General features: G+C 32.2%; 2 protein-coding genes across 2 annotated transcripts; both read left to right on the forward strand.

The window, feature by feature from the left end:
- Positions 1–2,816: 2,816 nt before the first annotated feature.
- LOC102593918 (electron transfer flavoprotein subunit beta, mitochondrial) lies at positions 2,817–7,054 on the forward strand. The gene is made up of 5 exons (XM_006354441.2): positions 2,817–3,001; positions 3,178–3,462; positions 4,914–4,994; positions 5,499–5,593; positions 6,451–7,054. Exons 1-5 carry the CDS (start codon positions 2,933–2,935, stop codon positions 6,674–6,676), a joined length of 756 nt encoding a protein of 251 aa, XP_006354503.1. The 5' UTR covers positions 2,817–2,932; the 3' UTR covers positions 6,677–7,054.
- A 3,509-nt stretch (positions 7,055–10,563) lies between these two features.
- LOC102594250 (transcription factor bHLH104-like) lies at positions 10,564–15,375 on the forward strand. Its single transcript, XM_006354442.2, has 5 exons — positions 10,564–10,832; positions 13,036–13,113; positions 14,066–14,143; positions 14,549–14,711; positions 14,894–15,375. Exons 1-5 carry the CDS (start codon positions 10,717–10,719, stop codon positions 15,137–15,139), a joined length of 681 nt encoding a protein of 226 aa, XP_006354504.1. The 5' UTR covers positions 10,564–10,716; the 3' UTR covers positions 15,140–15,375.
- Positions 15,376–15,488: the final 113 nt, after the last annotated feature.

A 15,488-nucleotide genomic window follows, 5' to 3' on the forward strand; every position in this document is an offset into this window, starting at 1 on the left:
AAATTATAAAAAAAATACTTTTAGGATAATAATTTTTGTTAACCTATAAAAACAAGAATATAAGTAAGAAACATATTTATTTTCGTAGAAATTATTTCTAAAATAATATTTTTAATCTTAACAAACACATCATAAGTAATTATTAATCATATACTCATAGTATTGCATACTAAAAGTTGAGTACGCTCTCGATCCATGAATAGATGATAATTGTCAAATAATAAATTATTATACTCATGGAAACATTATAAGAGTAGATACTTAAAGCGACATTTTATACACATATAGAGTATTACTATTTATATATTAGCGAAAGATGATTCATTTTTTTCAATAGTCATCAATGTTCTTATTTTATTTTTTTTACCAAAAACATATTACGAAATAATTTTATTAATTATATTTTAAAATTTTAAATTTCAAATAAAAATATTTTTGTTTACTATTTTTTTTCTAAATTTTTAGCACGTTATATAATTATTTAATAATAGAATAATATTAAAAACAAATGACAAATCTTTATTAATTTGTTATTAAACAAGTAAAAAGGAAAAATGACCAATCAGTAAAGTGAAAAGGAAGAAAGAGTATATGACATGTGTTTATAAATAAAATTTTATTATTTAATTATGATTAACTAATATACATATTACTTCAATAATTTATTTAATTATAATTTATCTCCACTCTCACTTTTAATAATCCTTCATCAAATTCAACTGAAAAATATATGAAGTTAATTAAAGTAGGGTAATTTACACACTTTAAAATATTAATTTGGGTATAAAACAAATAATTATCTTTCACCAAATTAAAATGAAAATGAAAAATATATGGGGAAATTAGAGCACAATTGACAAGTGTTATGTCAATGCGTCAGTTTGAAAAGTTTAATGACCCCACAATATTCAATGACATTTCACCTTAGGGCATCATTTGTAATTTAAGAGAAAAATGTGACTTCTTTTTAGAGTTATTGATAAGGTCTAAATAAATAAGCATGAGGGATAACCCTTTTAAGCAAGCAAATCTTGCAAAGTGTTTTAAAGATCATAATACCCTCAATTTTTTTCCAAATGACTTAAAACTAACATGTTGAAACTCTCTCTTCTAATATATAGAAAAATGAATAAGAATCAACCCTTTGGCTTGCTTTCTTTTTTGATTTGTGGGTGGACATTTTTTTATTCTTAATATTTATCAGTAATACGTAACAGAAATAGTTCTTTAACGTACGACCACATTAAATAGAAATAAGGAAAAAATGTTAAAAATATCCCTCAACTTTTATTTATGAATTGACTTTACTTTTATCATTAAAATAAAGTTGTTCTTATCCTCATAGTTACTATACTTGTCACCCGTATCCCTCAATTGGATGAAAATTTTCAAATCAACTAAAATTACCCAATTTTTTTTTAAAAAAAATCGTCACCCTAATCTAAGTAAAGAATGACCCAAACAAATATACCCCATGAAAGATATTGGATTTTTTCTTGGGAGTGGAGTTGCAATTTGAACGTCAAAGAAGGCTGATTCACAATTGCCATTACTATACGGGTGACAGGTATAATAATGGCAAGGATAAGAACAATTTCATTTTTCGCTAACGGTAAAGTTAACTAATAAATGAAAGCTGAAGGATATTTTTGAACCTTTTTCCTAGAAAATAATAATAATTACTTATATATATTGATTGTGTATTTAAAATATTTTGAATTTACCTTTACGTAAGAAAAAGTTTAGCAAGATGTGGTGAAATTTCACTTGAAAAAAAAGGCTTGATATACTCCTCAACTTTACTATTTAGAGATTATATATCATTCGTTATAAAATTAACTCATATATACTATTATCATCACACAAATAGCCAAGTGGATCATTATCGTTGCCAAATAGCCTAGATATACCTTTTTTTTCGTCTAACATAACTTTAAAAAATAGTTTTTTAAAATTATTTATTAAAAAATATTATGGTGGCTATGACATATTGTTTTGACTCTTTTTTAATGAGAAATCAATTAATCATAAGGATACGACTCATGTTTGTGAACACGTTTGCATAGCGTAATATCCATTCTTTTAGATGAGTACGTAATTACTTAATTCACTTGTGACTTGTCCTTAATCCTTGTTTAACTTGTTTTAATTTTCCATTGACTAATCTTTAAATTAATCATTATTTTACGATTGGAATTAAACATGATCTTTAGCCTTTTCTTACTCTAAACTTGAGATTATGTAATTGTAATTATATTTCTAGTAAATAAATACATGATATCTACGCTTTAGAAACTTGTTAATCAATACAATATAGTATATTTTAATTACTGGCAGAATTAATTAGTATATATATACTAATGCATATAATATATTTGATCAAATACTTTAGTCTTTAATACTTAAATATACTATTATTACAAATTATACAAATATTTTCATCATTAAAATATTTTTCTCTTTCATATAAAGTGTGATTAAACTTAGAATTTGACAAATAGATTTTAATAATATCAAATGCTATTATAGTTATATAATAGTGATCGTTATAGTTGTAATGGACTCCTCCCTTAACTCGATGTCTCAAGTTTAAGTCCTAAATATGATTTTTTTTTTGTACGGAGCATTTTTCCCTGATTGAACCCTACGCAACGCGAGTTCAGAATAATTGGACTACAATATAATTACCGGATATTGTTGAAATGGAAAAATAAAATTAAAATAGTCGAGATCCAACACAACTTTGGATATCAGGAGTTTAAAATTATAACAAGATAGTCTCATTAAATAAAATAAATTTAATTTTTCAATTATTAGGAAATATTTAAGTGTCAAAATTGGCTTCAATTAAATCGGAATATTTCAAACAGTGGCAACTTCCGTGTGTAGCTCAAATTAGTCTCCATTTTTTCCGATCAGTTTCCGATCAACGATGAAGATCATGGTAGCCATCAAACGTGTTGTTGATTACGCCGTCAAAATCCGAGTTAAACCCGACAAGGTACATCTTCACAATTTTTTTCATTTTTTTTGGAATATATTTTGTTAAATTTCACAAAATTTGAACACTGAATTGATTGGGTATATAGGATTTATACAGTGGACCCAGTTGGATTAGGGTTTAAGGCTTAGTGAATTGATTTTTTTTTTTTGTTGAATTTTGATTTGAACTGTCAGAGTGGTGTAGAGACGAAAAATGTGAAGATGTCGATGAACCCATTTTGTGAAATAGCTTTGGAAGAAGCTTTGCGGGTCAGAGAATCGGGTTTGGCTTCAGAGGTGGTGGCTGTTAGTATTGGGCCAGTTCAGTTTACGGAGACTTTACGAACTGGGTTAGCTATGGGAGCAGACAGGGCAATACATGTAGAAGCGCCTGAGAATATTTATCCACTTACAATTGCTAAGATTCTTAAAGCTCTTGTTGATATTGAAAAGCCTGGTCTTCTTTTTCTTGGCAAACAGGTTAGCTTTAATTTAAAGATTTGAGCTTTTATTCTGCTTTTGTGTTCTGATCTGAATAACTTCCTGTTAGAGCTGAGGGTCTGTCGAAAACAGCCTCTCTACCCCATAAAGGTAGGGGTAAGGTCTACATACATACTACCTGGTATGCTGTTGTTGTTGTGAGCTAGTTCTTATATGGCAGATTACTTTAAAATCCAATGGTGGGTTTTGGATTAATCAGTATGTGTTGAATTCAAGTTATGTGATTGGTTAATTTGACTTAGGTGTGTGTTTGATATAGCAAAAACTGTTTCTCGTGGATAAATGTGAAGATTTTCTCTTAGGGAAGTATGCTTTGGATCATGTCCCGTGTTAGGTTAGGTGTAAAAGTGAGTGGCGTATGCTAATCGTACGATGTGGAAGATAAGGTACAATGTTAGTGTTTTGATGATATTCTTTTTTTTTTTTTTTTTTGATGACAAGGGAAACCCGACATATTTGTCTTAATTATGACTTAAGTATAAAAAGCGTCAAATATTTTAGAAATATGAATAAGGATATATAAAGGGGTAGATTAGTATTTACTAAAAAGATACAATGATTCATCTTTAGTGGTGGGGGGGTTTGAATTAGATTAAACCTCAAGATTTATTAACAAATAAACAAGTAATGTGCAAGTTAAAATAGTAAAGGGAAAGAAATGTTGGGCCCAAGTCTTGTTCCAGTACGCTTGGGCCAGTACTTGGGCTGTACTGGGTCTAATTTCTACTTTGGGACTTCGGCCCATTTTACATCAGTCCTAAGACTAACAAAATTTACCAAAGATAAATGGGCTTTTGGCCCAATTTCCTATCCTAAACTAACATGGAAAACTGATTTTTTTTCTTTGGCTTTTGACCCAATTTTCATCTGTCCTAAAACTAGTAAAATAATACAAAAAATAGATAGGCCTTTGGCCCAATTACAACACCATACAAAGCTGGAATTTTAGGAGGGCTTCTGGCCCATTTCTGCCAATATATACCGTGTATACACTTATTGTATATCGCTGTACCACATTGTATTCCGATGTATTTTCGGCTCTCGAGACCTGTTTAGTATTAAAGATTGAGATAGTGTCTAGGAGTTGGTTTAAGCTACTGATATGAAGTAAGAGCTAGAGATATCTGTAAAAGAAAATGAATTCTGCGGATAAGTCATTTCCCCTTTTTGGGGAAAAATATTTCTTTTGATGCAAAATTTCAACAACTAGGGTAATCAAGCACTGAAAAATGAGTTTATTAAGAAAAAAAATATAGTTTTGGCCATACCAAGCATGTCCTTAAGGTTTGACTGATGAGGTGTAAATGGATTGTTTTTTTTTTTTAGTGGAGTTGCTAGCTATCTGCTTTCTTCATTCTGCTTCAGTTATTCAAACTATTCTTCTTTAGTTTCTATCAGTTTGTTTGTCTAACGTTGTTACTTTTGTGTAGGCAATTGACAACGATCAAAACCAGACAGGCCAAATGGTTGCAGGACTTCTCAAGTGGCCGCAGGGAACATTTGCCTCTAAGGTTGGTATCATTTCTGCGTAAGGGTGTGCAAACTAGTTAAAGAGATCCGAAAATTGTGATTCTGCAATCTCTAATTGGTCTAAGTTGGTTTATATCACCTCTACTTTGATATGCCTATTTTGAGTATGTCTTGGACATTGCGTCCAAGCATCCAGGGCTTTCAAACTGATTCTTTCGTTTGTTTCTCTATATCTTCCTCTTGAGCACCTCTTTAATCCATGTGCTCATATTAAATCTAATCAGACAGAACACTATCTGTGTTTACCTTATTATCTCTATCATTTAGCTGTTTGCTTTATTAGACATGTAATCTTCAAATCAATGTTAATCTTACAATAGGATTGCCTGATCTCATGCAATCTGTACTTTTTTTTCATATCAAAAGAATTATAAAACAATCTGCAATCTTCCAAAGTTCATATTACTGTTTCAATTATGGTTTCTTTGCTATCATGTTCAGTTGGCTTGTTTAGGGCTGCAATCTCACTTTGATATTTCTGTTAGGTTGTTCTCGACAAAGCAAAACAGGTAGCTACAGTGGACAGAGAAGTTGATGGTGGTATCGAGACATTGTGTTTGGATTTGCCTGCAGTAATCACGTAAGTCTCAATCGAGTTATTACAAAGACTTGCATGTTCACGAAGAAAACACCTAGAAGCGTGTCTTCTGGATAAGAAAAAAAAAATGTGATTGTAGGTCTTTTGGGGCACATCTTAAAACAAATAGGATTTTAACTAATTTAATCTCAAATTAAAAGGCACAAGCTTCAACTCTTGTTTATATGATTGCTTTAGTTCTCTGATATTAAGTTATATACTTGACAAGTCGTGAGGAGGACTTCCACCAAAATAAATGTATTATCTGCCTCCATATTTTCCCCTTTGTTCAGTTTCCAAACTTTTTCTGCACCAGAAACAAATACTGCCGTAGTTTGGAAATGTGTACTGTCAAACTATTTAGTCAGCTTGATTATAAGAATGCAGTTTACTCTATTACATTTAGTTTATTTCACAGGTAAATGGTTAGATATCATAAGCAAGCCCGAAGTAGTCCTTAAAACTTTGGCCTCGTTCTAACTTCCATGTTATTTAATATGCTTATGACATCAATAACATTCCTAATACTGAGAAAAACTCTATGCTTGTTGCCGTTCAATGTTGAAGTGTCAATAGAATCAATCAACTTAGTTTTCCAGGAGGTTAGAGAAGCAAATCTTTTGATGTAGTGAAATTCCAAAAGACTAATTTCATTGTTTTCTTAGTGGTATGGGGCTTTCGAGGCTCGACCAGTGATAATATTGTACCATTAGGCCGATAAGTCTAAATCATAGCCACTGACAGGTGATCAAAACTATACTCAGCTACAATCTTATATATATAGATTGTCTTTGTGTCCTCTCTGCTCAAGTTGTTACCTTATTATCTGTGTACTTATGACTTCTTGATTGTTTTAACAGCACTGATCTGAGGCTGAATCAGCCACGATATGCAACACTCCCCAACATAATGAAAGCAAAGTCGAAGCCAATAAAGAAATTCACACTGCAAGACTTGAACGTTGAGATCAAATCTGATTTGGAAGTAGTTGAAGTAACCGAACCTCCCAAAAGGAAATCTGGTGTCATCCTTTCATCTGTGGATGAGCTGATTGACAAGCTGAAGAATGAAGCACGCGTAATTTGAGTACTCTAACTATCATTCCCTGAGCTGATAGACGATCTGAAGAAAAATGAAGCACGTGTAATTTGAGTGTGCTAATAGTTAGCTGCAAATTTCATCTCTTTTACACCAAATGTTTGACTTTGTAAACTTTCAATAGTGGGAGCGCCACCCCCGAATGGGACCTGCAGAGCGCGATCCAGATTTAGTCGGAGCTTCAATGTCGGCTCCGGACACCGGGTGGGAAACCAAAAAAAACAACAACAATGATTCACATAATGGAAAATATCTCTTATTTTCTTACATTTGGAATGAATCTTTTTGTTTTTTCCCCTTTTTATTAAAGCTAGAGATTCTTATGTACTATTTTCAAGAGAATATTTGGGATTGTAAGTTGCTTTAGGGGTGTGTTCGGTACGAATGAAAATGTTTTTCATAGAAAATAAGTAGATTTTCTAATTAATTTGTATTTGCTATGTAATAAAAAAAATCTTATCCTAAAAACGTTTTATATACAAATACTATGGGAGGGTGGGGGTGAAGGTGTGGAGGGTAGAGAAGTCGCAATCTATAATCAATAATGATGGCCAAAGGGTGCCACTCCTAATTCCTTTAGAACACTCAACTTTAGTTTTACCAATTAAAATACAATTTCATTTTGAAAGTATTATCTCCATTCACTTTTACAATTCAATTTGAAAAATAATATTTATTTTCTCTATTTCTTTTAAATTGTTACAGTTTTCTTTTTTAAAGTCAAACAATATGAATTTTGATTTTTATTTTAATTGTCAATACATTTTTCTTTTTAAAAAATAATTTATCTAATGACGTGGCCGAATCATAATTGAACATGTGTAATAAATGGTTTTGCAAACTCGAAACTGTTTTTGGTTAACAAATAATGACATAGATGAGTTTTCTCTCAAACGAAAATGACATAGATAAATCAAATTTTTAAAGGATGTCATCGATGAGCCTTTTATCAAAGTTCGATAACATATTTGAATTTTTTCTCTTTTATAATGAACTAAATAATATAGTATTCATATCCTTATAAAAATTACTAATAACCTAATTCTTAGCTACTATAAAATTGTCAAATCAGAATTAATTGCGAAAATTCATCACTGAAAAGTGAAAATTGATAATAAAGAATAACAACGATCAACTAACTATTTTTGATATAATTGGATGACCATTTTTTGTATATACTACTTGCTCAGATCAAATCTCTAAATTATTTTCTTAATATAAAAGTTTGACTAAAAATATCTGGTCAGAACAAGACCAAATCATAGACTACATGTATTTCAAGATGATAACATCCAGCTTGATATCTAATACACCCCCATTAAGTCACATGCCAAAATAGTTACTACCGACAATTTAATATTCTCTAATTCAAAATATTAAAAAATTTACAAAATCTGAATTTTCCCTATAAATAGAAGTCAATCCTAAGCAAAGAAACCACCACAACAGTGACATAGTCATTTGATCCCTCCCAAACAAACACATTTCTCCTTCTCTTTAGCCATGAATAGAAATAAAGTTAAATTTATTTTTGTTGAAAGTAAACTGACAAAAAAGTCTCATACAAGAAAAGATAGAAAGAGTACTTGAAAAAGTCTCATGAACTAACACATTTTGTAGTATTGAAATGACTACAATAATCTATAGTCCTTACCACAAAGTGAGCTAATTTCTTGAGCTTTTTTCAAGAACATATTCTGTCTTTCTTTATAAATCTTCCTTATCAGTTTTATTTTCAATGAAAGCAAGCTTTACTTTCTTTTTAGCTATGACTAAAGAGAAATGTGTTTTTTTGGATGTGGATCAAATGGTTATGTTGTTGAGTACTTCCTTGCTTATGTTTGATTCCTATTTGTAGGGAATGATGACTCCATGACAGTTATTTCATCCACTTTTACTAAAAGATCTCATCAATCGTTTCATCAGGTGGCTCATTTGAGGATTCCTCCTCAAATGGTTCCTCTTTTTTCTTTACAAATTTTTCCTCTAGTGGTTTCATAATTATATTTGGCTTGGTAAAGGTAGTATAAGCATCATGTCGATTGTAGTATTAGCATTTTCATATAATCAATGTATTTTGATATCATTTGTGTTTAGGTGATCACACCTTATTGTTGTGTTATGATTTCTTGTTGTCACGATCCTGATCTGTTGTGCATAGCTTTCATGATTAAAAATCAAAATCATAATCACAGACCCCTCCAACCCCCTAGAATTTGAAATTCGTGTATCAAAAAATTTAAATCCTCTAAAAAATGAAGACGCAACTCCAAAATAAATATAGTTTTAAGTCTTAAGAATTGACGAGAAGAAAGGAGGAACCCATAATAGCCTAAAGCATGCAACTCACCCTTCGGTTTAGAAAACGCTAGTATTACAATTGTGGTCGCAAAACAGCCGCTGAAATATGTTAGTACTCTACAAAAAAAGAGTAAGCGTAGTATCAGTAGACAAAATTCACAGTGTCCATGTCGAATCATTTGTCAGTTCCAATTATATAAAATATGAACATGCATGTAACTACAACTTAATAAAACATATAACATACAATTATAGCCACAATCGTAAACATAACCCGAATTTCCAGTCCTCACCCTCAATTGACATTTACAATAAACATGAACAACTTCATTACAACAAGTCAATTTGGCATCATATCAATATGAAATAAATTATAATTTATAGTACTTTTCATATAGTTTTTGAATATCTAAATTTTTATTTTAAAATATCAAATTAATGTAATCTATTTTATCTTTAAAAATTAGTCAAATTAACTCTTAAAATATGAAATATGACAACTAAAAAGAGTAGATGATCCTAATTTATTCTTGTTACTTAACTAGTCATTTTCCAAAAAATTATTATTCTATTTATTTCTTTTCCAGGTGTGTCAAGTTTAAGTCAAACAATCCATTCTTAACTTTTAGACCAGAAAAGAAAAAAAAAAGAAATATTGGAAATATCCCTGAACTTAATACAAATTATTTGGTTTATTCTTGAATTATTGACCGCCTTAAAAACACCCTCTACTTGACTAACTAAGTTTAAATACACCCTCGATCTGCCGCATAGCATAGTAAGTGGCCTCAAACTCTTGTAGAAGTACGAGACTCTTAATAAAAAGTCGAGAGAAGTGTCGAAAACACCCTGTTTGCAACAAACTTTAAACATATGGAAAATAAATAAACCACACAAATAAAATCTGAAGAAACATGATTTTATTGATCAAGATATGCGGGTATAATTCTGTTCCTCCCTTGATTCTACTCTCCTAAGACTTATCCATGATTCGAGGACCGCTAGTGGGGTATTTCTCGAACTAGGATAATTTAGATTTGACCTCTATAGGAATATTCCATCAATTTGCAGAATATTCGAGATCTTGATCTTTAAAATTACCCAAGAGTTTATGGGATATTTGAGATGCCTTTTAAGAGAATTTTGTACCTTTTTTATAAGTGTGAACTAGAGTTTAGGGTTGAGTAGCCCTCCAAAAATCCTAATTTGAGTTGAACACAATTTATAGAGTCCCAACTCGAATTGAACACATCTTGTAGAGTCCCACAAAATTTCAATGTCTACACATTCCTAATCTTGACGAGAATTTAGGGATGTATTTTATTCATGTTGCAAGATCGGGTGTGTATTAAAATTTCGTTAATCAAATTAAGAAGTGTTTTCAAGACTATCATAGTTTGATGATGAAACTAATAATTCGCAATGAGTTAAGGGTTATCCTTTTTTTCTTTTTTCCCATCACGTCACATTGGAAAATGCGGCGCCACCAATAATTGGACGATCCATACTGACACGTGTCGAACAATTATTGGTTGCCTCTTCCGCCTCCGAATCATGACTTGTGACTCCTCTTTTTCCATCTGCCGGCATCGTCATCTCAATCCTTTGAAAACTTTTTCTCCAGAATTTTTTTTTCTATTGAATTTTAATCTCTAAATTTATCCAAATTCGGTTTAGTTTTGATTCGATTTGTCTAATTTCCCTTTTTGTTGGTTTGATTTTTCGAAATGGATCAATTTGATTCATTTCAAGATGTCAATTGGGACCTAATTGATATCAACAGCTTTATAGATGAAGAAGCGCCGATAGATTTCTTTTGGAACGATCAAACCCAGAATTTGAGGTATTTTTATTCATATCTAAAGCTTTGTTTTTATAATTAGATTGTAAAAATTTAATCTTTTTGATCTTTTTTTTTGAGCTATGGTTGTTTGATTTAATGTTAGTGCAGATTAATCTTGTTGGGTCTTTTTTATACGGCTTGATTTTCAAGTTTATAAAGGGACGATAACATATCGAGTGTAATTCCATAAGTGGGGTGTGGGGTAGGGTAGAATGTGCGCAGGTCTTACTGTATCTTTGTGGTATAGCGAGGCTGTTTCTAATAGATTCTTGATTCAAAAGTGTAATTTTAAGTTTATACAACGCAATAGCATACTCAATGTAAGTTCATGAATGAGGTTTGAGGAGAGTAGGATGTAGCAGACCTTACCCCCTACCTTTGTGGGTAGGGAGGCTGTTTCTGATAAATGCTCGGCTCATAAGTATAATTTTCAAGTTTATACAAGGACAACAACATATCTATTGTAATTTTCAAGTTTATACAACCACAATAACACATCTAGTGTAATTTTATAAGTGGGGTCTGGGGAGGGTAGAATGTACCCAAACCTTACTCCACATTTGTTGGGGTAGGGAGGCTGTTTCTGATACACTCGATTTAAAAGTGTAATTTTCAAGTTTATACAACAGCAACATACCTAGTGTAATCCCGTCTGGGGAGGGTAGGATGCATGCAGATCTTACTCTACCTTTGTTGGGGTAGACGGTGGAGTGGTAGTTTCTGATAGACTCTTGGCTTAAAAGTGTAATTTTCAAGTTTATCGTGTAAAAATTTTGATCTTTCTTTATTGGTATTAAGATATGTTTATTCAATTTATCTCTTAATACAGCTTGATTTTGGTGGGGCATTTTTTATTTGAATTTTATATGGATTAATAATCTGTCCTGATTTTTTCATATGCTTTTATGCTGGCGAGTTCTCTTGTTGATTAGGTTTATCACTTGCTACAGCATAATCTTTGTGGTTTATTTTTCTTAATGTTATTTAAAAGAACCTTTCATGCATGTTAATTAATCTTGCTGGTCTAGATCCAAATAAATCTTATATTACAAGTTCTTGCATGTTTTTATCTCGAGATGCCAGATTGTTTGCTAGTTTATGGTTTAATTTCTCATCTTTTCATATGCTTGATGTAATGCTCATTAACTCATTTAGGTGTAACTGACGAGCCGCCCCCTTTTCTCTGCTTTTCTGCTAGAGTTGCATTCCTTTCCATCTTTTTTTTGGTTAAATTTTAGTGTTTGTTCAGTATGATCTGATGCATTTCTATAGTCTATGTTAAGAAGTGAAAAATGATTTGTTTTTTTGTTGTTGTTAGAATTAAGGTTGTCTAGAATGCTTCAGGATATAGGTAAAAATACTGTATTAATGCATGAACTTGTGCTTTCCTCTTTTTATTTTTCCCTTTGAAATCACTCAATCATATCAGGTAGCTTTCTATTTAATCTTGATGTGAAGAGCTAGAAAAGCTTTTTACTTTTGAAACTGATCGAAGGAAAAGCTTGATTAGATCATAAGATTATATGCATAGTTTTAGGAAAAAACATGCAAGTTTATTGTTCACATGTATCTTGTTGCGAGAGGAAACATTCAATCATTTCCATAATAATCTCATTGTGCTCCTCAAATCCTTTGTCCTATTAGATCAGAGCTGAACCTTGGCCTTCCTGAATTTCCTTTTCTTCCTCTTATTGTCTTGTCATTGTTCAGCCTTCCTTCACCTAACTTCACTTCTCTCCTGGAATGATCTCTGGTACCACATTATATTCTCCTTCACTTGATGTTAGGAGAGATTTTACCGCAGTAGAGGAATTGTGTAGGACATCATGAAATCTGACAAGTTCTGATTTGAATAGTTTCTAAGTCACTACCTCCATTTGTTGCATGAGAACATAGAAACAAATAATAAAGGTGGGAAATGCTTATGATCTTTTCCCCACAAGCATTTCTCATTTGGTTGTCTACACACTTTTTCTCTAATAGCTATAGCTCAAGGATAATTGAAGAAAAGTGGTCTTTTCGAGAATTTTACTAATTCGATAGTTGAACAAAGTGAAAGGGAAAATTTCCATCCGGATATTATTCTCCCCCCAAGGGCTGGTCTCTTACATCAATTTGTCGTGTTTAAACTTGATGATATAGGCCTTGTTCCATAAACCTAGTTTATAAACTTGTTTGTATCTCATTGGTTCTTGGGCTGCAGAACTGTAGCAGAACTTGAGGCACCTCTCAGCAGTGCTGCATTTCAGGAGTGCATAGAGACAGAATACCCTCGGAAAAGGTATTTATAATGTATAAAATTCTAAATATATCAGTGTCTTCCTTAAAAAGGTGGAAAATTATGCATATGCTTGGTATATTTCATGAGAATGACTAGCTTTTCCAGGATCACGTTAATGGAATTAATATGCTGATGTGTTAGACATCATATGTGATAATTTAGTGAAAGGAGAAGGAAATTTCTCATCTTCATTCTCGATGAACTTGCTCTAGCTTTCAATTATCATCTAGCTTTGTCTTTGATATTCTGGCATACCATATGTGAGATTGAACAGATTTATTCAATTAGGTAACTTTTTTCCACATTTTTGCCTCTTAATGATTTTAATGAAGTATATTTATCTCTGATTTGAAGAAAATTGTTAAATCTTTCTTATTAGCCATAAGCAGTTACAGGAGATAGAGATAGAGCATGCTCGTTAAATTCTTGCCAACTTATATGCTTCTTTTGCGAATACATAGTTTATCCTGCATCATTTCTTCAAAAATCTTGCCCAGCTTATATGCTTCTTTGATGATTACATAGTTTATCCTGCATCATTTCTTCAAAAAAATTTACCTTCTAAAGAAAAAAGTCTTAAAGTCATATCTTCAATTGTGGGTATTCAGCTACTTTCTTTTTAGATAAATGGATATTGGCTACTTCCTTGATTTCTGAATTAGCAGAAAAAGCTAGTTGCTTTGCACTTTACCCCCTTGTAGACTTGCATAGTTTTATGTGAGCATTGACTTTTTATGGACTTGATTATCCTGAATCATGCATGTGCTGGAGATTTCTTCTCTTCAAAGTGGATGATGGACCTGTAGAACAATTCATTATAGAAATGGGAGGGAGCGGGTTCCTTGGTTTGATTTTTTTGTGTAAATTTTAGTACTGCTTTATAGTTTATCAGGTTATGAAAACGTAAGTGATTTCTACTCGCAATTCTCTTACCAAGTATTTTTTTTGACAGAGGTCGTAATGAGTCTTGCAGCAAACAAGGGAACAAAGCTTGCCGTGAGAGATTAAGAAGGGAAAAATTGAATGAAAGGTATTGCCATGCTCATCTGAATTCTTGTTTTCTCTCTGCATTCAAAATTAGGTTTTGTCTACTATTTTCTACCATACGCAGCAACACCGATAATGTAGATAAAGCATGGATGTAGTTCATTGCAATTTTATAGCTGTCTTGTTCTCTGCTGGCTTGGGAAGTCTTACAAGACTTGGAGCTGCCATTGGTATAAGTTCTTCTAAGTATAGCTAAGAGTATCCAAAAAAGGTCATTATTCTGTAAGTAGGGTAGCCATTATTGTTACTGAAGAAAGAAGAGAGGCTCTTACAAACAGAATTATCATTTTTTAAGTGGCACTTAAATCACTTTAGTGTCAGTTATATTATGTCCTTCAAATGAAAATTAGGTGTTCTAAATCAATCTATTTGAATCTTGTCGAGACAGGTTTTCAGACTTATGCTCTGTTCTGGAACCCGGGAGACCTGTAAAAACAGACAAAATGGCCATACTTGGTGATGCCATTCGTGTTCTAAACCAGCTGAAGACTGAATCTGAGGAATACAAAGAGATGAACCAAAAGCTTATGGAAGAGATTAAGACTTTGAAGGTTAGAAATGATTTTGTTGAAAGGCTGAAGTAGCTTGTAAAATTTACGGTGACTGGCAGTCTTGAGTACTAACTCTTGAAGGGAATTAGAGGAAATTTTGGCTTGGTACTCTTGATTTCTTGAATTCCTATCTCTGATGCCCAGTGTACAATCTCACAGACAAAATCTTTTCTTATAAATAGGAAGAGAAGAATGAACTTCGTGAAGAGAAACTTGCACTGAGGGCTGACAAAGAGAGGATGGAGCAAGAGTTGAAAGCTACGGCTTCTCCAGCAAGTTTTATTCCACCTCATCCAGCAGCATATCAGCCGGCTGTAAATAAGATGGCTGTTTTCCCTAGTTATGGTTATGTGCCAATGTGGCAGTATCTACAGCCATCTTCGCGGGACACATCTCAAGATCATATGCTCAGGCCTCCTGCTGCTTGAGAATCTTGCAAGATAATGTATGGCATTTCCCCCTCCATTCGTGTAAATAGTGGCAACATATTAGTCTAGTTTTTACTCTCTTAGTCATCTCTGCCTCCTTTGGGTTTCCTCATTTTCTCGATATTTAATTTGAGGGAGGAACATGTATGGCAGATAATTTCTCTAGATGGAATTGGATTTGATTGACATCTGCTACTTTTGCCCGTTTAGCTCCTGCATTTTTGTTTGTCTCTTGCAATAGGTAGACATTCTAGTTTTTGCGTATCCAAACTATGTGGTACTACTGATTTATGAGCTTTTATGGATTCTTTATGATGCTGCAGTCAAGGGAATATCAATCCCAGGATTT

This window comes from Solanum tuberosum, unplaced genomic scaffold (genome assembly GCF_000226075.1).
Source record: "Solanum tuberosum cultivar DM 1-3 516 R44 unplaced genomic scaffold, SolTub_3.0 scf00174, whole genome shotgun sequence".
In the NCBI taxonomy this organism is placed as follows: Eukaryota; Viridiplantae; Streptophyta; class Magnoliopsida; order Solanales; family Solanaceae; genus Solanum; species Solanum tuberosum.

Bases quoted from the DNA above. Each gene is read 5' to 3' on its own strand.
- LOC102593918 (XM_006354441.2), top strand. From the start codon at position 2,933: ATGAAGATCATGGTAGCCATCAAACGTGTTGTTGATTACGCCGTCAAA. The intron at 4,995-5,498 runs GTTGGTATCATT...TATTTCTGTTAG, and splicing joins AGGGAACATTTGCCTCTAAG to GTTGTTCTCGACAAAGCAAA. The intron at 5,594-6,450 runs GTAAGTCTCAAT...TTGTTTTAACAG, and splicing joins GATTTGCCTGCAGTAATCAC to CACTGATCTGAGGCTGAATC.
- LOC102594250 (XM_006354442.2), top strand. From the start codon at position 10,717: ATGGATCAATTTGATTCATTTCAAGATGTCAATTGGGACCTAATTGAT. The intron at 13,114-14,065 runs GTATTTATAATG...TTTTTTTGACAG, and splicing joins ACAGAATACCCTCGGAAAAG to AGGTCGTAATGAGTCTTGCA. The intron at 14,144-14,548 runs GTATTGCCATGC...TTGTCGAGACAG, and splicing joins AGGGAAAAATTGAATGAAAG to GTTTTCAGACTTATGCTCTG.